Raw genomic sequence first — 22,165 nt, forward strand, 5'->3', positions numbered from 1 at the left:
GAACAGGCGTTTGCGGATATCGGAGTCAACATGAGACAACGCTATGACGATAAGGGTTTTGCTGCACCTGTGGTCCTTGATGCTGGAACCAATATTGTGAGGTGTTGCGACTGGCGCGGTGACGAGTCTCCCACTGGCGACGGGTGAAGTTGTGGCCATGGGGGAGGATGTTGGCACCGTGCATCGCGGGTGCATAACCATGCAATGGCAATGGGTGCGGACGCTAGAACCACACCACGACGATGTGCAAGTTGCAAGCAATTACGGGGGCGCTTTGCGATCATCAAGGACATATGCTATAACCGTCAATGCAAGGAGCGTCCAGGCTATGTGGCGCTTCGAGGTCGACGAGGCTATGAGGAGGAGTATCATCGGTCATCGTCTACACAGCGGGAGGCGCAAGGGAGATTTTCGTGGAGGAAAGATGAGAGCAACGTTTGCGGGAGGAAGGGAGCATTCATGCCATTGGGTTAAGGAGATGAGGGGGCCAGGAGTCGGGGTTGCCCGATCTAGTTCCAATGAAGCTTTGACCGTCTGGATTGGTGTCATCAAGCTCAAGATGATGGGGTCGGTGCTCCATGGATGGTAATGTGAGGTCAGTGCTTTTGGGATTTTCTCAAAGCTATGCAGGTTGCAAATTGTTTTTTCTGCAAACACCCATGTGTGTTTTGCTGCAAACACCCATACATCATGATGCCTATGTTGCAAATTGTTTTTTCGGCATTGTTTCAAATGTTGGATTACGTGCTACATATACAACATGCATATACAACGTCCAGACTTGATGTGACCAATGAAGATTTATTAACTACACAAAAAATTAATTGTTGTGCATTTTATGCAAGGTTTTGGCATGCCACAAGGAAAATGTTGCACGCAGGGTTTTCTTTGCTGCGATGATCCTCATCAAATACGTCATCTCATGTTAGATCCGATGGTGCAGATGGCGGCCGATCAACGCCTAGCATCTAGCAAGGAAAAAGCTACACATTGCGCTGGTAAAAAAACTCAACTATGTTTTTTTTAGAAACTCTACTATGTTTATTTTGAGCAGTAAACCAACATTTTATTAGATAGTTGTGAGGTTTACAGGAATGATAAGGGGATCGTGAGGAATCCCAAGCCACACATGGTGGCCAGAATCTAAAGAACTGGAAAATTTAGCTAGATTATGGGCTTCCCAATTCGATGCTCGTCCTTCAAAAGTGATATCGCATGCAGCAAGATCATTTACCCGTGTTACAATCTCCTTCACAATAACCGGGTGCCTCCCTTCGGTTCCCATCCTGAATCCTGATGCAGCATGCAATCACCACTTTGTCTACCCCGAGATCAAGTGCAAGTGAAAGTCCCTTCCGGCATGCCAAAGCTTCAAGGATAGCCGGTTCAGTGATTCCGGAGACAACAAGTGACGAGGAGCCCAGAAAAGTTCCACTGCGATCTCTGCACACAGCTGCTGCAGCACCTCTTTCACCTGTCCTAGAGAAGCCCCCATCTACATGAATCTTGACAACCCCATCCGGCGGCGCCTTCCAAGGTTGTCGTGAGTTTGCACCTGCCCTACTCGGTGCAACCTTGTCTGTATCCGGCCTTCTCAGCGCCTCCAGCTCCGTAATAAGATTCAGCACAAATGAATGGATAGCATGCGGACTCTGTAATATACCTTCATGGATTGCCTTCCGACGAGCTGACCAAATCGACCAGAGCGTGACAACCATCTCCGTGAGATGTTTGTGTGGCAGAGTCTCAATCATTGATAGAATCCAGCTCTTTGCGTTTAGCTCTCTAGTAGAGTGAATATGGTCGACCACCTCTCAGTCAGCTAATGCCCAGACACACCTCGACATCGAGCACTTCACTATGTTTTGTTGGGGCAGTGAGCCGAATTGACCCAGGGCCCCTGTGAGAAGCTTTCGGCTGGCTGGGCCAGTGGCAGATTCAACCGAGAATGGCCCGACAAGAGCGCTAGCTCCTCCAGTCGCGGCCCAGAGAGGCGAGTTAGATCGACGGATCAAATCTCGCCTGACAGCGCAAACATTTCTGTTCCCTTCTCCACCTCCCCGACACACGACCTGCTCCGTCGTCAGATCTCGAGCTCTCCCTCTCCCCCTCCCCAATGGAGCCCGGGCTGAGCATCGAGTCCGGGTCGGCCATCCGGGTGGCGGTGCTGCCGGTGGGCGGGCCGATCCCGCCGCAGTGCCTGCGGGACTACGCGGCGCTGGTGGCGGAGCACGCGCGCGTCGACCTCGCCTCGCTGCGCCCCTACTACTCGGAGCACCAGAAGAGCCCCTTCTCGCACCAGCCCTGGGACACGGGCTGCCTCCGCCTCAAGTTCGTGCTCGGCGGCTGCGTGCCCTCGCCCTGGGAGGACTTCCAGTCCTCGCGCAAGGTGCTCGCCGTCGTCGGCATCTGCCACCTCCCCTCCTCCCCGGACCTCGCCAGGGTCGCCGCCGACTTCCTCGACGCCGCGCGCACCTACCCCTCCTCGCTCGCCAGCCGCTGCTTCGCCTTCTGCCCCACCGACGCGCAGGTACTGCCTGCCCCGATCGCATCTCTTCCCAGACGTCGTTTGTATCGACACACGCAGCTCAGCAGCCGCCCATCTGGGTGATCCAGTTCATCATTTGGTTGCTAGTCGCTCTACCGGGCGAGTATTCCTATGGCTCTTGCTCTTTGGCTATTACAATTAAACTGACCCGAGATCTAAGTGATCATGCAATCCACACTTATGAACTAATATACACCAATTCTAGCTCGAGGGATGGTAATTAGTTCGATTGTCTAATTTTATCCCACTAGCATTTCAAGACCCAAGCCACCCAGGGTGGAATCACCATGCTAAAAAAAAACCATTCCAAGACACCTGGAACTTACCCAGTTAACCGAGATGGAAGGAATGACATTATTTACTACTCCAGAGGCAGGATATATAGTGTTGATTTGAATTGTCGGTCTGTGTAATTAAAACTTTACTGATTGCACCAGTGTTGTGATGACCCTTCTAGTCTTGCCTTTTTTTTACCGCTTCTTGCTCTACTTTAACTGATATTTGCATTGTTGTCTTTTGTAGTTGCTAGAGGAAAGGAAGGATGGCATTATTATGTTCCCTCCTTCCGATCAGAAATCACTGGAACTTCATATGCTTACAATGATCCAAGATCTTGCCGCTTCATTGTTGATGGAGTTTGAGAAATGGGTCTTACGTGCAGAATCCACAGGAACTATTTTAAAGACACCTTTGGACTCACAAACCAGTCTTGGCTCAGAGGAGGTTCATACTTTAGGTGTTCCGAGTATTTTGACCAGTGTATGTTGATGATGTAAATGACTCGCTATTCTATTGCTTATATAAGCCAATATACTTCTATATTTTCTAGGTGATCAAGGCCAAAAAAAGAAGGCTGGGCCGTGCACAAAAGATAATAGGAGATTATTGCTTATTGGCTGGATCACCTGCTGATGCTAATGCACACTACACCACAGCAATAGATCTTGCAAGATTGACAGGGGATGTATTCTGGCATGCTGGGGCACTCGAAGGTAGTGTCTGCGCATTAGTGGTGAGTGTTCATGCCTACGAGTTTTGGAAATTCACAGCATTCTTATAGCTGTTTAGGGGCTGATTTTGTGGCATTAATCAGGTTGATAGGATGATGGGCCAAAGTGATCCTGTTTTGGAAGATGAAGTGAAGTATCGTTATTATACCATTATCCAGCTGTACAGAAGAGCAACTTTACAAGATAATGCTCAAAGGTATTGAATTGGCGTGTTATCTTTCTTAATTTAACAATTTCTATGTACAAACATCTTGCTTTTAGTTATTACATTCTACATAAAGTGAACCCCTTTTGCTTTTCACGAGTTACATATGAGAAGATTTTAGTACTTTCATTGTCTTGTATTTTATGATCTGCTGATACATTGAAGGAACCATACAAAAAAGTTATTCATTTATTTCACCAGGGCATTTGCTATTTTGAAAAAAAGTTGGCCATTATTTTTTGTCTGGTTTCGACAAATTCATGATGGCTTCAAAAAGTGTTTCTCTGTTCTATCCTTCTTTCCTATTTTTGCTCGTTTATTAGAGTAGTATTTACTAATATTCCATCAACACTGGAAACTGGTCCAACAGTTGCATGTTATATTGAGCTCTTTACTTGGTGATTTTACTTAACACACTAACACTGAGCTGTATGTCTTGTTTAGAGTTTCACCTGTGAGCTTTGAGCTTGAAGCTGCATTGAAGTTGGCAAGATATTTGTGCAGGTGAGCTGTCCCATTTAGCTATGAGTTGCATAGCCAGTTTACTTTTCTTGCGACTGATTTGCAGTTAATTCTTATGGAATGAGCAAACCGGATATCTCTAATTCTCTATTATGGAATGATGTATTCTGTGCTTAGGATAAAACTATTGATTAAAATGATATGTCTTTCTTTATTAGACGTGAAGTTGCCAAGGAGGTGTCAGATTTATTAATGGGTGCTGCAGATGGCGCCAAGGCTCTAATTGATGCCAGTGACCGGTTGATACTATATATTGAAATTGCGCGACTATTTGGCTCTCTTGGGTATAAACGCAAGGCAGCATTTTTTTCAAGACAAGTTGCACAGTTGTACCTTCAGCAAGACAATGCATATGCTGCTATGAGTGCTATGCAGGTTCTAACGATGACTACAAATGCATACCATGTTCAAAGCAGGAAGACTAGCAAACCTGATCATGCTTCACTGAAGGTGAGTTTGTTACTTACTCGTAGTATGCTGAGGATTGATTAATTGTTATTTATTATGTTTACTGCATTGTGTATTTGTAGTAGGTTATTTTCAACTTCTCTAACATACCTTCCTTTTTTATTTCTTGGCTGCTGCTTTGCTCTTAGTTTAAACCCTGCCAACTTCAAAATTTTGCTGTATCCTGATAGAAATATATAGGGATGCAAATTTGGAACCTTCAGGGTACCCTTCAACCCTACTTAGTTCAACTAAATGAACTAAATTTTCAGAATTCACATCATTTTTGAAAATTTAGTTCATTTGGTTGAACTAAGAAGGGTCAGAGGGTACCCTAAAGGTTCCAAGTTTGCATCTCTAGAAATGTAAAATGGAAATAAACTCTGCTAAGTCAGCTGAGAGTTGATTGCAGCTTCTTTCGTTCTTTATGATGGAAGTACACTTTGCCAAGTCAGCTGAGAGTTGATTGCAGCGTCTTTAACACTTTCCTTTATTAACTTGTATTCTCTTTTATCATCTTGTTCTTTGGTTGAGGTAGGATTAATGTGGACTATGAAAATATAATTTGTAGTTAGCTTATTAGAATAAACACAGCGTTGACTAGGAAAATATATGCGGATTATAAAACTGATGCTAACAAGTACTATTAAACAGACACACCTTTCCTTGACTATTTAGATATCCTTGTCGTAACCACATGTTAAAACAGCTGACCATGTTTACTATCCTGATATTTTGATCAGTTAATTTCTTAGTTTAAATTTATTGGCAATGCCATGTACCAAACTGTTGTATTTATGGTTTTCTTGGCAACCCCTTGTTTGTTTAAGGAACTCGGTGCCAGCAACAGCAATGCCGATTCTGGAAAAGCGCACCCTCAGTCTGTTGTGTCATTGTTTGAGTCGCAATGGAGTACCCTTCAAATGGTTGTTCTAAGAGAGATATTGATGTCTTCAATCCGCGCTGCGGATCCCCTCACGTCATGGAGTGCCGCGGCTCGTCTTCTTCGATCATTTTACCCGCTCATCACCCCAGCTGGTCAGAGTGGGCTGGCAAGCTCTCTTTCAAACTCTGCTGACAGGCTTCCTTGGGGCACACGTTGTGCCGACCCATGTCTTCCTTTTATCAGGCATGTTACTTATCGTTTTTCTCGTATTATCATGTTCGCGACAAGGTTTACGAGTTGACGAGTTGTTCCGAGGTTGAAACTCGTAGACTAATCGACACTAGTCCGACACTGAAGTTGCGACTCAGACTAGTCGACACTGAAGTGTAGTCGGCCCTGGAGTTGAGACTCATAGACTAGTCTATAGACTAATCTTGACTAGTCCTTGGACTCTTAATCCATGGTTCGCGTAACAAGAACGAGGCTTGCTGAACTGTGATGTGATGAACTTAGTAATCTGCTGCGGAAACATTACCGCATGAGTATCAAAAAGTTGGTTAAACAAATGATAGAATACGCAAAATCTGGTTAGACAATGTGATTATCATAATCCACCACAATGCCAAAAAGAGCCTGAGTGATATAAGTACTACTACGTTCGTTTGTAAATTGATGCAGTTTTTGGACATGGGCATGATCTCCAATATGCAACTTTGGCCGTTACTTTTTTATTAACATACTAGTAATAATAATAAAAATATTATATTATGAAAGTATTGTTCACGACAGCTCTAACGGGACCATTTTCACCTAGTCAACCTAATTACTTTGCTGTATGTCATCAAAGATAGAAAAGTTGGAGTACATTTCCCAAAAATGTCATCTGTTTCAGAAAGAAGCTCTATATTGCTAGTTGTCAAAGATAACAAAGTGGGAGTACACTTTCCAAAAATGTCATCTGTTTCAGAAAGAAGCTTCTGACAAAATCTGCTTGTTTATATGTTTTCGATGACTTATTTTCATTTCCTTGTTTTTTCAGGTTACATTCTTTACCATTTCATCCTTCACAAAGAGACATAGTAAAGCGCAACCCACATAAAAAGGAGTGGTGGATTGGTGCCGGTCCTTCTGGGCCTTTTATTTATACACCTTTCACCAAGGGGGGCACATCTGGGACTAGCAAACAAGAGATAAATTGGATTGTTGGAGAACCAGTCCAAGTTATGATAGAGTTAGCAAACCCCTGCAGCTTTGACTTAGTTGTTGAGAGCATTTACCTCTCTGTTCATTCAGGAAATTTTGATGCCTTTCCGGTTACTGTTAATCTTCCACCAAACACCTCCAAATTGGTTCTGCTATCTGGAATTCCAACAAAGGTTGGACAAGTATCGATTCCTGGGTGCATTGTCCACAGTTTTGGTGTTATTACAGAACACCTATTCAAAGAGGTTGACAGTTTGCTCCTTGGAGCTGCACAAGGGCTTGTTCTTTCTGATCCTTTCAGATGCTGTGGCTCTAGCAAGTTTAAGAGTGTTAACTTCCCCAGCATTTCTATTGTTCCTCCCCTTCCTTTATTAGTTGCCAACGTTGTGGGTGGAGATGGTTCTATTCTTCTATATGAAGGTGAAATTCGCGATGTTTTAATTACGCTGACAAATGCTGGAACTGTGCCAGTTGAAGAAGCAAATATTGCATTATCCGGGAAGAACCAGGATTCTGTTATTTCAATTGCCCATAATACATGGAAGTCTGCACTTCCGATAAAACCAGGTGGAGAAGTTACATTTAAAGTGACACTAAGAGCCTGGCATCTTAGCTTGACAGATTTGGAAGCAGATGGCAGCAGATCTCCTGCAAATCCAAGGAGAATAGCAAGAGAAGGAATCAATCCCTTCTTGAATATTCACTACGCTGGTGGGTTGCAGGATTTTAAATCTTCTATATTCTCTGTCATCCTTTAATATGTGTGAAATCAAAATTACTCAAATGAACATCTTGCCACTCCAGTGCACTCATACTACTTTATATACCATCAGAACACATAAATCGTCCTCACCAAATGACTAAGGCATGATATAAACAAGTAAATCCATGTAATTGCTAGTTTCCCTCTGTCACTTGTTATGGGCGAACAACCTTGATTTGATGTTTTCTTTGTAGTGCTTGCTTCCTTAAATTAGCAACCATGTTTACCATTGACCTACCACTTTACTACTGTGAACATATACAGATGGCATGTGGAGAAGATTTGTCATTGTGACCTGTTGTAGATATCCTCATAACTTTTGTTTCATGGTTTGGTTTGAGACTAAATTTCTACTTTCTGTTACTCCAGGTCCTTCAGCGGCCAAAGGTAATGGTGAGGTTTCTCTCCCACCTGGAAGACGCCTTGCTGTTCCATTAAATATCTGTGTTGTACAGGGCATGCGCCTGGTAAGAGCACGCCTGTTATCCATGGAAATACCTGCCCGGTTTAGTGAAGCACACTTGCGACATGTCAGTGGAAAAGATAATATAAGTGATGAAAGTAATATGTTGCATAATGACATTAGCTTATTGAAGATTGATCCCTATAAAGGAAGTTGGGGCCTCCGCCTTCTGGAACTAGAGCTTTTCAACCCTACGGATGTTGTTTTTGATGTCGATGTTTCTGTCCATTTGGATGGGACTATTGTTCCAGAAGATAACACTGCTGATGTGGCCTGTCACAAAACCAGAATTGACCGTGACTATTCTGCCAGGGTTCTCATACCACTTGAGCACTTCAAATTACCTGTTCTTGATGCTTCCTTCTTTGTAAAGGAAAACGGAAGCGATGAGCAACTTGGGTCCAAAGTGGCCACCATAGCAGAAAAGAATGCCAAGGCAGAGTTGAACGCTTCTATCAGCAACTTGATTTCAAAAATAAAAGTGAGGTGGAATTCTGGGAGAAATAGCTCCGGTGAGCTGAATATCAAAGATGCTATTCAGGCAGCATTACAAGCATCTATATTGGACATATTGTTGCCTGATCCCTTGACATTTAGCTTTAGACTTGCTAAGGATGCCAAGCCTGCTAATGATTCCAGCCATTCTACTGTTGAGAATGTTGGTCCATCTGCCGGTGAGAATGTTCTGAGGTGTAAAGATCCTATATCAGCTCATAAAATGACCCATATGGAAGTTCAAATTCGGAACAACACGAAGGAAATTATTCAGATGAACCTCAGCATTTCATGCAAAGATGTTGCAGGAGAAAATTGCTTCGAAGAAAACAGTGCAACCGTCCTCTGGGCTGGTAATCCACTTATTTGTATAATAGCCCATTTTCTTTCTTTACCATGGTCTGTTTTGAGTTTTAGTTTCTGTGTTCAGGAATAGTATCGTTTTTACATTATTCAGCATCTGTTCTACTCTGACAAGTTTCTTTTTCTGTGTAGGTGTTCTTAACGACATACAGTTGGAGGTTCCACCATTGCAGGAGGTGATACATCCTTTCTCTGTCTACTTCCTAGTACCTGGAGACTACTCGCTGCAATCTTCTTCTGTTATAATTGATGCCACGGATGTTCTTCGTGCTCGGGCAAAGGCAGAGTCGTCGGATGAACCTATTCTATGCCGCGGATCCCCATTCCATATCCATGTAGTTGGTACAGAGTAGCAAACACTGTTTTGGTGTAGTTTAGAGGCAGCGATTTCACCATGACATGTGCAGCTGTGAGGATCATGTACAAGAGCATTATTCCCCTGTACACTTGTGATTTATTTGAGCTACTTGGAGGCTTCCTTTGTAATACAATTGTGTTTGTGTACAGTGTAAAAGCATCCGCCAAGATTAATATGGTGAACTTACACATGCCCTTAGCTGCCCCGTAGGCTCTTTGATTCAACGGATTTTTATTCTTTTTGGGAGGATTATAATTCTCAGAATTTTGCTACATGGGTTGTATGATTCGCAGGATTGCAATCTATAGGGACTTTTGTACGGGATTTATTTGAACTCATAGGAAAAGTTTCATCCACCTAAAAATGTTGGATTCTAAAAAAACAATAATAGGAAAAACACATGATTAGGATGACATGTCACACTGATCCTATAGGAACTGAAAACATGAGAATCTGTAATAGAAGTTGTTTGGTTGCACCACATTTAAAATGCAGGAACTTTTATTTTTATAGAAGATAAGATTAGATGCATGTCATAGTTGTCAGGGAGAGGAAAATTTCCATGTACTTGGACCTAAAATTTTCCTTTGGATTGCAAGCAAAGAAGACCATAGGAATAATTCCTATGGTTTATATTCCTACAAACCACACAAGCTCTATAGGAAAAATTCCTAAGGAACATAATCCTCTAAAGATCTCTTTGGATAGCAGGAACTTTAAAATACATGAATAGGAAAACGTAAGATTTAGATGTCACGTATCATGAAATCCTATAGGATTATAGAACACAGAAGAGGTTTGTGTGGTTCAAATGAATTTTATAGGAATTTTGCGGGGTTGTATTCCTTGGAAGTTTTTCTTGTGTAGCATGTTTGGTTTGTAGGAACAAAAACCATAAGATTTTTTTGTATGCAATTTCATTGGGAACTTCCTATTGGGTTCGAGCTCATGGGGAATTTCCACTGTTTTAAATGCCAACTATGATATACACCTAATCCTTCAGAAAAATTTCCCCTTTTTGTGGTGCAACAAAACATCTACAATAAACCCATGTGTTGTTAATTCCTTTAGGATTCAACATGACATGACATCCAATTCCCACTTTTTTCCTATTCCAGCGAACCAAAGAGGCCCTAAAATGAGGTTTGAAATCGTGTTAAATTCCTATGGAACGTGGAGCACATAAATGGATTTCATGGAATTTGGTGACCCCAACCCTATGATCCCAAGGGCTTCCACAACTTTTTTCAATAAGAGCACTTAAAGGCTTCCTTTAGTTCATAGGAATATAAAAACTATAAGAAGTGAGATGACATGTATCTTAGATCCTATGATTACGAACTAGAAAAGAGATTTCATTTGGTTCACACGCTAGGATTTTCTCCATCGAGTCTAAGTTAATTTCTTTCCTCTAAAATATGAAAGATGTGAATCAATCTTGTATACATATATTATTGTATATTAGCAAACGAAAATGGCTCTAGAAGGGAACTTCCTATAGAAGTCCTATCCTGTAAAATTCCTACGAAATTTCAGTAAATTAAAGGAGGCCTAACTTTTTTTAGAACTTTTCTTCAATTCAAAGATGACCTAAGATTCCTATGAAATTCCCGTGAACTAAACAGATAAAGTGGAGCCTATTTATTCAACGGATTTCATAAGAACCATTGGCTATAGCCCACATGTAGATTTGTTTTTTTGCTTTCTGACTGAAGCCTCCTTAGTGAATCTATATCCTTACTTTCCGGCATTTTCAGTTAGTGAATCTATGTCCTTCGTCTTCCCTTTTTTGAAAATGCATGATTGTAGTGGCATGTCCAATCAGATCATACAGGATTTTTGCACAAAAATGAAATGTTCTTTGAAAGAGGAGTGGATGGAGATTTTCTAATGAAATGTAACAGATTTCTTAGAATAAACATTTCTATAGGATTCAATTCTATGAATCAAACAACCAATGTAGGAAAAATTCCTAAGAATTCTTATCCTCCAAAAGTTCCTATAAATCCTTTAAACCAATTCCTTTTTGAAGTTGCCTCAGACACGTACCTGAGAAGTCCGTAAACTGGGCAGGGAAGCGTATAACTAGTTTAGAAATAAGTTCCTCACTCTCTCGGTCTCTCCTACCTTCCCGCACGAAACCACCGTAAACCCCCCACGACAAATGCTCCTCCGGGCGGCGGCCGCCGCCGCCCACCGCCTCCGCTTCATCCCCCCGGTCCGCTGCATATCTTCCTTGAAGGTCCCGTGGCGCCGGGACGCGGCCCTGGACGCGTCCATCGACCGCGACCGGCGCTTCCACCAAGCGTCCCGCCTCGTCCGCGAGGTGCTCCTCTCCCCCGGCCGCCGCCTCCTCCTCCGCTACCTTTCCAAGCGCCGCCAGCGCATCCGCCTCCCGGTCCACGTCGCAACCTTCCTCCGCCGGTACCCCACGCTCCTCTCCGTCTCCCCTCCCCCCGACCCCGTCGCCTCCCCGTCCCCGCAGCTCGCCTCCTTCCTCGAATTCGCATCCCGTCTCCAGGCCACCCACTCCCCGCTCCTCGCCTCCAGGCTCGCCAAGCTCCTCATGATGTCCTCCACGCGCGCGCTGCCGGTCGCAAAGATTGCTGCTGCCAAGCGCGTCTTCGGCCTCCCGGACGACTTCTTGGTCTCGCTGGTCCCGAGGCACCCCGATCTCTTCCGCCTCGTCGGCGTCCCAGGGCCGGACGCGTCCGGCGACGCGTTCCTGGAGCTCACCTCCTGGGACGACCGGCTCGCGAAGTCCGCGATTGAATTGAGGGCGGACAGGGAGGCCGATGTTGTTGGCATACGGCCGAGGCCGAACTTTACAGTCAAATTGCCAAAGGGGTTCTACCTCAAGAAGGAGATGAGGGAGTGGGTGAGGGATTGGCTTGAGTTGCCGTATGTGTCACCCTATGCCGACACTTTCGGGCTTCACCCGGCGTCACCAGAGGCAGAGAAGAGGTTGATTGGTGTTTTACATGAGGTATTGTCCTTGTCAGTAGAAAGGAGGATGGCGGTGCCAATTATAGGGAAGTTTTGTGATGAGTTTAGGCTATCGAATGCGTTTTCTAACGCCTTCACAAGACACCCGGGGATATTCTACGTTTCGTTGAAGGGTGGCATTAAGACGGTGATATTGAGGGAGGCGTATGACGAAAATGGAGAGCTTGTGGATAGGGACCCTATGATTGAGTTGAAGGAGAGGTTCGTGGCAATCATGGATGAGGGCCATAAGAAGTATTTGGAGGAGTTGAGGAGGAGGAATGAGATGCTGCAGAAAGAGAGGGCAAATGCCATTCACAGGGGTGCCAAAGTTGACACAAATATTGAGGAGGGAGATATGGAGGGATCAGAGGAAGATGAAGTATATGATTATGCACAAGTAGAATCAGAAGGAAGAGAGCCATTGTGAGTGGTGGTTGTGATGTTCGTTATTCTTCTATGATAATGTGACCTAAAGAACAGTGGCAAGGAGATTGGATGTTTTGACAGATTCGAATGTGGTCATTAGGCAGCCAGTAAGAAGATGGCTTAGTTAGCAGGTAATAAATAATACGAGGTTAATCTTGAACCACTTTGTTTTTCAAATGATGCTGAAATGTAGGTTTATCTTCCTTTTTGGAAAGAGTTATGTGGTGACAGGGTTTTCAATGATTTACCACTTAAGTCTTCAGTCAGTAGTTTTCAGGAGATCCGTTTTTGTGACAGATTAAGTCACCTTTGGACTGGGAGGACACAACAGCTTCTGTTTTGGAACCATAGGAACATTCTGATCCAAGTATATTCTTCGTAAGCCGACAACTGATAACTTTCCTTTTTGTTGCGCTATAACAAGCTTTAGTCATGCCGTGCTTTAGATAATTGGACATATTTATAGTTAAAGATCTGAGGACTGAATATGTTTGTGCTCTATAGGGCACATATGACACAATACAATGCAAATTTTCCTTGGGATGAAAGTGCTGTCATGCTCCATTAGATGATTACTGTTTCCTCCAATCCAAATTGTAGGTATTTTAGTGTTAGCCAGAAGAACTAAGGATGTAGGTAAATGCCAATGTTACCCTTCATTTATATATATAACTCCCTTTTTCCTCCCAAATAAATTCATGCTAGAGATATAGGTTCAATTCTTGGTGAAATTTATGAGGGATTAAATTGGAACCACATGAGCAAAAGTGACACTGGGATCATTCAAAGACTTAAGTTTTGAATCAAGTTCGAAAGGCCAAAAGGAAGGAAGTAGATGTGTACCATATTCAGGTGTTATTTTATAGAGTAAGTATTGGCGCATTTGACAAAATTCAAGCCCATAGTGGAAGTTCGTGTGGTTAAACCAAATGTGACACTAGAGGGCGGTATAAACTATTGTCTTGCAAGATAGTAAATGACTTATGTTCATAGTCAGATTGATCAAACTCCAGACATGATAGTTATGTTAAATATTACCAAATGGTTTGCACACGTGACAAATTAGATGACATATATCACACATTTTAATTTCTCGAGTGGGACTATATTTTCTGCCCTCAAAGGCTCAAGACCATAGACTTTTGTAGCTCCATCTGGATTATGCAAGTAGCCCGATGCTTGCACATTACCTGAAAACAACTTGGCAGATGTGACACTAGGGCAGTATAAAGTATTGTCTTGCAAGATAGTAAATGACTTATGTTCAGAGTCAGATTGAACAAACTCTACACATGATAGTTTTGTTAATATTTCCAATGGTTTGTTCACATGACAAATTAGATGATATATCACACATTTGAATTTCTTGTGTGGGCCTGTATTTTCTGCCCTAAAAGGCTCAAGACCACAGACCTTTGTAGCTCCATCTGGATTATGCAAGTAGCCCTATGCTTGCACATTACCTGAAGTTTAAACTTGGCAAATAGCTTTGCTTGAGTCAAAAAATGTTAATGTTGTAATGTAAGCTTATCTCAGCTTTCGATTGATCAATCTGGCTCCGTTTTGGTGTGCATCTTTTAATTGTAAACATAAGCTTACAATTGGTCTCGTTTCATTTCTTACTTCCCAGTAGATATCTCCTCCAAGTTTATGCCAGGCTTGTTGGGTGCCTCCTGAGGCCATCTCCGTGAGAAGCACTTTTAAATCGTTACGTGTAACCACCTGGACCATACAGCTTGAGCAGGCTAGCTAAGTTTTTGTTACTGGATGAGCATCTCTTTCATCCCAGGCACTTGGGCCCCACAGTGTTCTGGCCCCGCTAGGCAGCCTTCAGCTATCTTGCTTTCGTGTTTGCTCTCCCCCCCTCCCCCTGGCCGGCGTTTCAAGCCGCAGCCGCCGCCATCCACCACCACTTCCGACGTCCTCACCACCTCCACCTCCGACGTCCTCACCACCACCACCTCCGACGTCCTCACCACCACCACCTCCGACGTCCTCACCACCTCCTTCACCTGCTCCTCTTGGCCCTCGTGCAATCGACTGCCTTGCTGGACCTTCTTGCCCAGCACTGCAGAGTCCAGCTCCCCTGTTCCATCTCTCCAGGAGCAGGCCCAGATTCAGGACCCCTCTCCTCCCCTGGCCAGGGAGGGAGGTTGGACGACGGGTGATGGTGCCTGGGAAGGTGGGCTGGCGATGCTCCAAGGTGGTGTGGCAGAACTGGGGGTGAAGGCATGGCTTGGCGGCTGTCGGGAGCAAGCTGTGCCCCACGGATGTTTGGCGTAATCGGAGCATGCGCCAAGCGCAGCAGATGGGACCTAATGAAAGAACTGAGCACTCACTCAAAAGTATTTTCATATAGGCATTCAAATTTCTGCCATCTGATCAGCTTTTGGTCTATTTAGCTATATGCAACACCAATTAGTAACTACATCTTGCAGGCGGGCATTTTTTTTACCTCTAAAATTACAAAGTGCATCTGATAGCATAGCATGGATCCTAATGGAAGAACTGAGCACTCAAGTATTTTGGTATTAGCATTCATATTCTGCAACTAGGATAGGCTTTTAGTCGGTTCACTAGAATAAGATGCAAGAAGAACTGAGCACTCACTCAAATTATTTTGGTATCAGTATTCAGATTTATGCACCTCTGATAAGCATTTAGTGCGTTTAGTTTTAATTTGCTAGAATAAGAGTTTGTTTTTCCCAACGTAATTGAAAAAGACATGGACAATCTCCACATTTTTAGTCTGAGAGAACAAGATAGAAGATGGAGTAATGACTGACATGTTATTCTCCGAATTACTTCTCGCCTAAAACTTCAGAGGTTGTGCATAAGTCCACGAGGGACTGGGCTTCAATACCAAAATATAATGTTTTTCGGGTAACTCCGCCATTCACTTAGATATACCAACTCCTTTACTTGGTTTTCTTAATTGCTGATATTCCCTGTTGCCCAACACATGAGCATGGCTTGATCTCTTTGCTATCTAAAGTGTTGTTTGTTTTTGACACATAATTTACCTTAAAAGTACCTTCTGATCTGTAGCGTTTCATTATCTACTTCATTTGTTTCTGAATATGATTTGTTGCAATTAACTATTTAATAATTATGTTTGCGCAATGGACAAGATTGCTTCAACATCTTTTGCCTCAACTGAATCCCTTCTGATATTTTCCTCAAACAGGTTCCAAAACTATCACTTCATCGGCTTTTTACTAATGTGTGATGTTTACGCTGGATTGATGGAATCCTTATCAGCTATTAGAGTGGTATAAACATCCCATTCTCACACTGAGCTCTGACTACTATGTGTTGTAAATGTACTCTGTACTCAAGGAACATTTATGTATGCCATTAAAAGGTAAGTTTGCTTGTTGCCAATTGCCATTGTCACTTATGATCTATCTGTTGCGTTAAAATCCAAGCTACATCATATTCTTACTCTTAATATTTTAAGTCTACTCTTATCTGGATTTTTCTGATTCTGTATACACAGTTATGTTACAAAATTCTTGTGGAGGAAAAGTGTGAGCTTCGCTATTTCCAGGCATTATAGACTCTTTAATGTCTTAAGGAAACGAGGCGAACAAGGCTGGTAAAGTATGATAATGCTTTAATCGACAACCAAATAGAGTTCCACAAGATACAAGATTTAACCCATTATTCATTAGCTGAGCTTCCTATTATGATTGGTAATTGGTTATCCTCGGTACTCGCTAAATTATGTTGTAGCAATACTTTTCTGTGACACATAAGAGCATCTCCAACCATAAACATCAAATTTGGCCCAATTTGTCCACGGACAACAGCCGACCAAGCCCCATCTGTCCGCAGGGCAACGACACCCCACATTCCTCCTCCCCGAATCCATGCAAACCATGCACACAGATCATTCAACAATAAGCCAGCATGATCCACGACAAATAAAATTTAACAATCCACACATAGCCTGTAAAACGAATAAATCAAGTGTGTTTGTTGCGCGCGTGGGTGCAGGCTAGTGCCTTTGCGCATGTGGGTGAACCACATAGTGTTGGTCAATATGATACTCAACTCTTTGATGATCCTTGTGAGCCTCACCTTCTCTCGCAATCTCAATGCAGGGACTCGTAGGCCGTGTCTGCAGAGGCGTTCGTGTCCTTGGGAACCCTTCTGGAATGCCTCCATTGCGAAGCCGTACGGACATCGTACATGGCGCAGTGGATTGCCCCTTACCATCCAGTTTTTGATGAAAGTCACAAGGTTGGAATGTTACATAGTGGTTGGGGCGCACCAGTGGTGCGCCGCCTGAGTGGTGATTCTGCGGTGCCAGGTATGCCTTCGCCAATTCAAGTTGCTTTGTTCAGTTCTTGTTAGCACATGCACATGGCAATGATGCTCTTTGGTCAACGATTTATGTTGATGCTTCATGTGAAAAGCAAATCGAAATCCATCATAGGCAATGGAAATGAATCTTGTCTCTTTCCATATAAGTAAGCGGAATTGTAGCACAGTACTAACAACCTACAAGTTAGCTATTTTTACCGACACCACTTTAGAAAGAGCGTTGACGGACTGACAGCTCCACCGCTTTATCTCCCGTCCGCCGCGTCCAGCACCCTTGCCTGAAGGAGACACGGGGAGAGATCGAGATGTGCAGCGGCGGCGGTGGCTTGCCGGAGTAGAACCAGCCGGTGTGTGTGACGGGAGCCACCAACTACGTTAGCTCATGGCTCGTCTGCACCATGGTCCGGCGAGGCCGCTGTGTCCACGGCACGGCGAGGGACCCTGTATAGAGATGTTTTCCTCAAGTTGTGTTCATGGAAATAACAATGAAATCTGAGGATGGTGACAATTCCAGCCGAGGAGTAACTCTAGAGTACAATGCATCAGTTCTAACACCATACCTCATGAGCGTACACATAGAAATTCCACATGGTCGACCCGAAACATCTCACCACCATCTGAAATTCTTGATAGCCGCCTAGTTCCCTTGCACCCCACGCTACATCTGCTCGCTGCTTACTTTATTTTCCTCTCTAACCTTCACCGCTGCCCTTGACTCTCGAATCTCGACCACCACTCTAGGAGACAACCTGCAGAGGAAAAAAATTGATGATGAATGGGATCGGCACTGGGTGACAAGTTGTGGACAATTGGAGAAGAACGAGCCATCATCGGAACTCACAACTCGTCCTCACCGGCTTGGTAACGATTCAAATGAATCAACCACTCAGGTGACGAGGAGCTCCTAGTACTGGCACCATAAAGAAACTCAATGAAAATTAGGTACAGGAGAGTTTGCGCCTGGTAATGATTCCCATGAATCAACCTCCAAGGTTCTCCAGCAACCTAGAGCACCAATGATTTATTCTTTCAAATTAAGAACAGGCGGGCACACGATCCAGCCGGCCTGCCGATTGCCGATCCGCCGGAATCCAACCTGCAAAATCAAGCACCCATGACAGTAAATCATGAAGAGCATATTACTAAATCGAAGTTATTTCCAATTTATTTTAATAGAAGGAAACTCCTTCGCTGGTCACATTTTCTTGAGTGATAACAATATAAGCTTGTTATGCTGCTCTGTATCAAGCAGTGTACAATCATGAGCATCAGTCAAATTGTTTAAATGTTTTGCTAAGCAATCGCCAGTCCCTGTGAACTATGGACATTTGAGAAAAAAAAGATTACTTGTCGAATGAATGAGAGCAATAATCGCATGCAGTTTCAGTACCCTGGTAGCTCCTCCTATTAGCTCTACAGCATAGATGTCACCAATTTTCATGCCTGACTGCATGAGTACATCTTTAATTGGAGTCAGAGACTGCTCCATAAATCTTCAAAGCTCTTCATAATTTTCATGTGTTATATGGTACTCCTGTAACAAACATCATGTTGATCAACATGTAAAACCTTTTAAAAAAATCCAATCGTGATTTAAGATTATAGGTTCACTCTATGCTAAGAGAAAGCAAAGGAGAGCTGAATGCATAAGTTGGGGTAGAAGATCAGCCATTACAGAACAAAGCGGTAAGGAATAAGGACAACAATTGCCGCAAGGAAAATACCAAGAATGACAAGAAGCTAACATCAATCATACCTTGCAAAACCCTAATATTCAACTATGGATGAGTGAGCTACAATATTTAAAATCCAATCAAAGGTAATAATAAGAGTACAATAGTAATTATAAATTATTGTACTCTTTGCAAATTGGAAAGATACATACCGGAAGACCATATGACAATAGTCTTTCCAAAAGAAAAATTGGCAGAGCAGTGTGGAGGGGTATACTGCGAGCCTTAATAGGTAAGTATTATCAGCGCTCTAGTTCCAAAATCATTTCAACAAACTTCACACAAAGGTACAGGGGCGATTTTACCCACGGGCCACGGTATACCTGAAAATCATTGTTGTCTCGTCAATTAGTAGCTAATGGAACATCACTAGACAAGATGATGATTTGACTAATGGAAGCCATGAAATTAAAGAGTTGGTTTGATGGGTATAGGCATACACTCAATAGGGGTGGTGTTGGAAAACATGCCAAGAAAATGTGACAGTGACAAGGATCTGTGAACAATTGTTTTATTACCTAAATGGAAAATACTCATGTATGGAATAATATACATTAAATTATTGTAGCACATCTTCCTCAAAAATGAAAAATAACTCCTTCACACAACATGGACCATATTAATTATCTGAAGCCAGTATTGACCTCTTTCCTCGAAAGAAGAAACTACTTTTGTTGTACTCAAACAAGAAAAAGTATAACTACTTGGTAATTCTTCAGCATTGAACTGACTACCGAATGCTGATCTTTCAGGTAGTAACGCTGCGCTTGAATAATCAAGTGTTTGGTAGTCTGGTGCCTGAGATCTGCAATTACTTATTCCTACTTACATAGCTAACTTCATTTAAACGGGATGCACCAGCCTTAAACATACATACGCACTATGCAAAGAAAAACATAGGTAGATTCCTGTGGCTCAATTTAGATGACATGGAAAATTACAGTGATACATTGATGCTATTCAATGCTCACCTTGAATAATCATGTGGCCCTTGTAAAAAAAATCCGTTGGCCCTCTTACTTGTTTTGCTAGGTATTTTCCTGTGTTTCACCACTGTCACACATTCCCGAGATAAGCACTGCTTGTATACATCCCCGTTCGTAGACCAAATCCTTACGAACATCACTGTTTACGCTCGTCACTATATATACAAGGATTTATTGGATACATCTTGTGGTAAGTGATGCAATGAAAATGGATGCATAACTTCAATGTAGTTGAAACTATACACAAGAGATATGCAGCTTGACAAAGAAACAAATCATACACAGAGCATCCAAATCGAATAGAACCAAGGGGAGAAGAAGAGGGGTGTGAGACGACCTTGTTGACAAGCCGAAATCTGCCGCCTGAGAAGTTCCTGGGCGGTGCCTGGTAGGAGGCGGCCATTTCAAAAAACAAAATGCAGTGTGGGTAGCACATAGATATGCAAGTGATGAGAGCTTGAAGTGAGTAGAATTTCTCAAACATCTGAGTTTCTTTCGACAATCCTCTGGCACCTAAAATATGTAACCTGGCATGGAAATGATGTATGTTTGAATTTTGTGAAACCTGGGATGATGACAAAACAGATTCTTCAGTTTCTCGTTATTTGAACCATCAGCGAGACTACAAATTATGAGTTCGCTACACATCGAAGTGTGCATCCCATCAGTGGACATTCAAAGGACCCAACAGTGGACATTCAAAGGACACTGAATACACATGCACCCACACTACAGTAGTCACATGCCAAGCACACTGACGGAGGTTCCATTTCAACATCTCTTCCTTTGAACAGCTATAAAATCTTCAGGTTCAGGTTCAAAGCACAAGGGTTCAGGGATCTACATCAGGTGAATGACAAATGAAAAGCAACTATCGGCAACAAGATATCAAACTTATATGCCCACATCTGCATCACAAGGCAAACATAATGAAATTATATTCAGATGGACCTTGATTCGGCATTCGCTGCACTAATCGGGTGTAGTGCTTGCTGTTCATTATTCTTGCTATCAGCTAGAGAAAATTGCCAGAGAGTTTCAGATTCTTTTAATTAATAATCATCATTATTCTACGAGCTTCTGGTTTTGCAATGCAGTAGCCAGTACGTAAAGGTAGCCAAGATGAGATAAGTGGCCCTGATTCCGTCAGGTAAACCAACGCAATTTGCATCGCAGACAAACAAAAATCAAACCCTAGCCGCAGGGTCCGCATAAACCAGCCCTCATCAAAATCAAGGCTACAAGTGTAAGGATAGGAGGCGATGTTTACCTTCGTTACAAGGTGACTTTGCTGTTTGAGGCTGAGCGCCAGCAGCGTCTCCAACTGCATCAAGGCGGGGCCTTCTCCCCATCGACTCCGCCGCCAACGCCTCGATTTCTTCAGGTGGGAGCCTTTAGCCGCTGCTCACCTCGCTGATGTTGCCATTGATATGGAGCTCGGTGGAGTGGGGGCGCGCCGCTGCTTCTCATCTGCCTAGCCTAATCCCGGCCGCAGAGGCATGACACCATCGATCCAACACCGATGGCGTGCTCGTAGCCGCTTCCCCTCGTCCTCACCTGACCCTCGGCCAGCCAACGACGACTTCTTCGTCCCATCCTTCCGGCAGCCACTTCGATCGGATCGATCCGCCTTCTCCCCCGTCGAGGCAGATGACAGATCGAAACTGCCGCCGCCTTCTCCTCCCACCCACTCCTCCAGGAGACGATGGCGTTGGTGTTGTTGCATGGAAGAGCGGAGCCAGTTCCTCTCCCTCTGGCGGCAGTCGTGGCGGCGGATTCGGGAGAGGAAACGAGAGAGAGGGGGGAGGTCGCGTGCGTGGGCTGCCTTCCCAGCGAAGATAAGGGAAGAAAGTTAAAGTGTTTTTTTACGTGAACTTGGGGAGGTGTTATCTGGGTAGATGAACATCTAACCGACCAATCCCTGCGACAGTAAATGTTTGACGTGGCATAGCCGCTCATAAGGCCTTATACCATGGGAGGTGCTTAGAAGAGGTGCTTAGAGAAATAAACCAGGATTTCTTAAGCACCGGTGCTTATTTGTACAGGGTAGACGCTTAACTAAGCGTCTCTTCTATAGAAATAGGCACCGGTGCTTCAGAAAAATCCGGTTTATTTTTCTAAGCACCATCCTAAGCATCTTTCATTGTACAAGGCCTAAGGCGACTCTTATTGTGTTGTATAGCAGCCACATTAGATGTAAAATCACTTTCCAAAGGTGCTCAAGACTTGTATACTCGAGGTGGGGGTGGAATGGGAATTGTCAGATCATAGCATCGTACGATCGTTTTTTTTAAACGTGGCAAAAGATTTGCCATATATATTAATTGAGAAGGGAATATACTGTTTTTGTTACAAGCCCGGACATACATAAGTTGTTACTCTTCCAGTATGATGCTCCCTAGTTTTTTTGCGCCCACAGCCATTCAAAGAGAAGCTTAAG

At 43.4% G+C, this 22,165-nt stretch overlaps 2 protein-coding genes and 1 long non-coding RNA gene across 20 annotated transcripts; 2 read left to right on the forward strand and 1 right to left on the reverse strand.

Annotated features, from left to right (window-relative positions):
- The first annotated feature begins 1,996 nt into the window (after nt 1–1,996).
- Nucleotides 1,997–9,453, forward strand: LOC123053810 (trafficking protein particle complex II-specific subunit 120 homolog). 2 transcript variants are annotated; one of them, XM_044477366.1, is made up of 10 exons: nt 1,997–2,530; nt 3,071–3,307; nt 3,378–3,560; nt 3,642–3,754; nt 4,208–4,267; nt 4,444–4,735; nt 5,563–5,861; nt 6,658–7,532; nt 7,954–8,895; nt 9,038–9,453. In XM_044477366.1, exons 1-10 carry the CDS (start codon nt 2,117–2,119, stop codon nt 9,256–9,258), a joined length of 3,636 nt encoding a protein of 1,211 aa, XP_044333301.1. In that variant the 5' UTR covers nt 1,997–2,116; the 3' UTR covers nt 9,259–9,453. The 2 variants fall into 2 exon arrangements, with proteins under 2 accessions (XP_044333301.1, XP_044333303.1); XM_044477368.1 differs by having other exon boundaries at nt 2,000–2,530; nt 3,071–3,271.
- Nucleotides 9,454–11,391: 1,938 nt separating this feature from the next.
- On the forward strand, nt 11,392–18,331 carry LOC123053812 (protein WHAT'S THIS FACTOR 1, chloroplastic). 9 transcript variants are annotated; one of them, XM_044477378.1, is made up of 4 exons: nt 11,392–12,808; nt 12,948–13,055; nt 15,865–16,041; nt 16,177–18,331. In XM_044477378.1, exon 1 carries the CDS (start codon nt 11,428–11,430, stop codon nt 12,676–12,678), a length of 1,251 nt encoding a protein of 416 aa, XP_044333313.1. In that variant the 5' UTR covers nt 11,392–11,427; the 3' UTR covers nt 12,679–12,808; nt 12,948–13,055; nt 15,865–16,041; nt 16,177–18,331. The 9 variants fall into 9 exon arrangements, with proteins under 9 accessions (XP_044333313.1, XP_044333312.1, XP_044333311.1 ...); XM_044477377.1 differs by having other exon boundaries at nt 12,948–13,044; XM_044477376.1 differs by having other exon boundaries at nt 12,975–13,055.
- On the reverse strand, nt 17,092–21,651 carry LOC123053815 (uncharacterized). Of its 9 annotated transcripts, none has more exons than XR_006425856.1 (6): nt 20,996–21,649; nt 19,711–20,252; nt 18,397–19,062; nt 17,848–18,102; nt 17,567–17,755; nt 17,092–17,447 (listed from the first exon to the last, which is right to left on the reverse strand). It is a non-coding gene; the product is annotated as an uncharacterized lncRNA (long non-coding RNA). The 9 variants fall into 9 exon arrangements; XR_006425858.1 differs by having other exon boundaries at nt 19,711–20,290; XR_006425863.1 differs by having other exon boundaries at nt 19,711–19,880; nt 20,063–21,648.
- Between the last annotated feature and the right edge of the window lie 514 nt (nt 21,652–22,165).

Source organism: Triticum aestivum, chromosome 2D, assembly GCF_018294505.1.
Source record: "Triticum aestivum cultivar Chinese Spring chromosome 2D, IWGSC CS RefSeq v2.1, whole genome shotgun sequence".
NCBI classification, from domain to species: domain Eukaryota; kingdom Viridiplantae; phylum Streptophyta; class Magnoliopsida; order Poales; family Poaceae; genus Triticum; species Triticum aestivum.

Coding starts and splice junctions, on each gene's coding strand:
- LOC123053810 (XM_044477366.1), top strand. CDS start 2,117: ATGGAGCCCGGGCTGAGCATCGAGTCCGGGTCGGCCATCCGGGTGGCG. Junction 2,531..3,070: donor TCTGCCCCACCGACGCGCAG/GTACTGCCTGCC, acceptor TGTCTTTTGTAG/TTGCTAGAGGAAAGGAAGGA. Junction 8,896..9,037: donor TGCAACCGTCCTCTGGGCTG/GTAATCCACTTA, acceptor TTTTCTGTGTAG/GTGTTCTTAACGACATACAG.
- LOC123053812 (XM_044477378.1), top strand. CDS start 11,428: ATGCTCCTCCGGGCGGCGGCCGCCGCCGCCCACCGCCTCCGCTTCATC.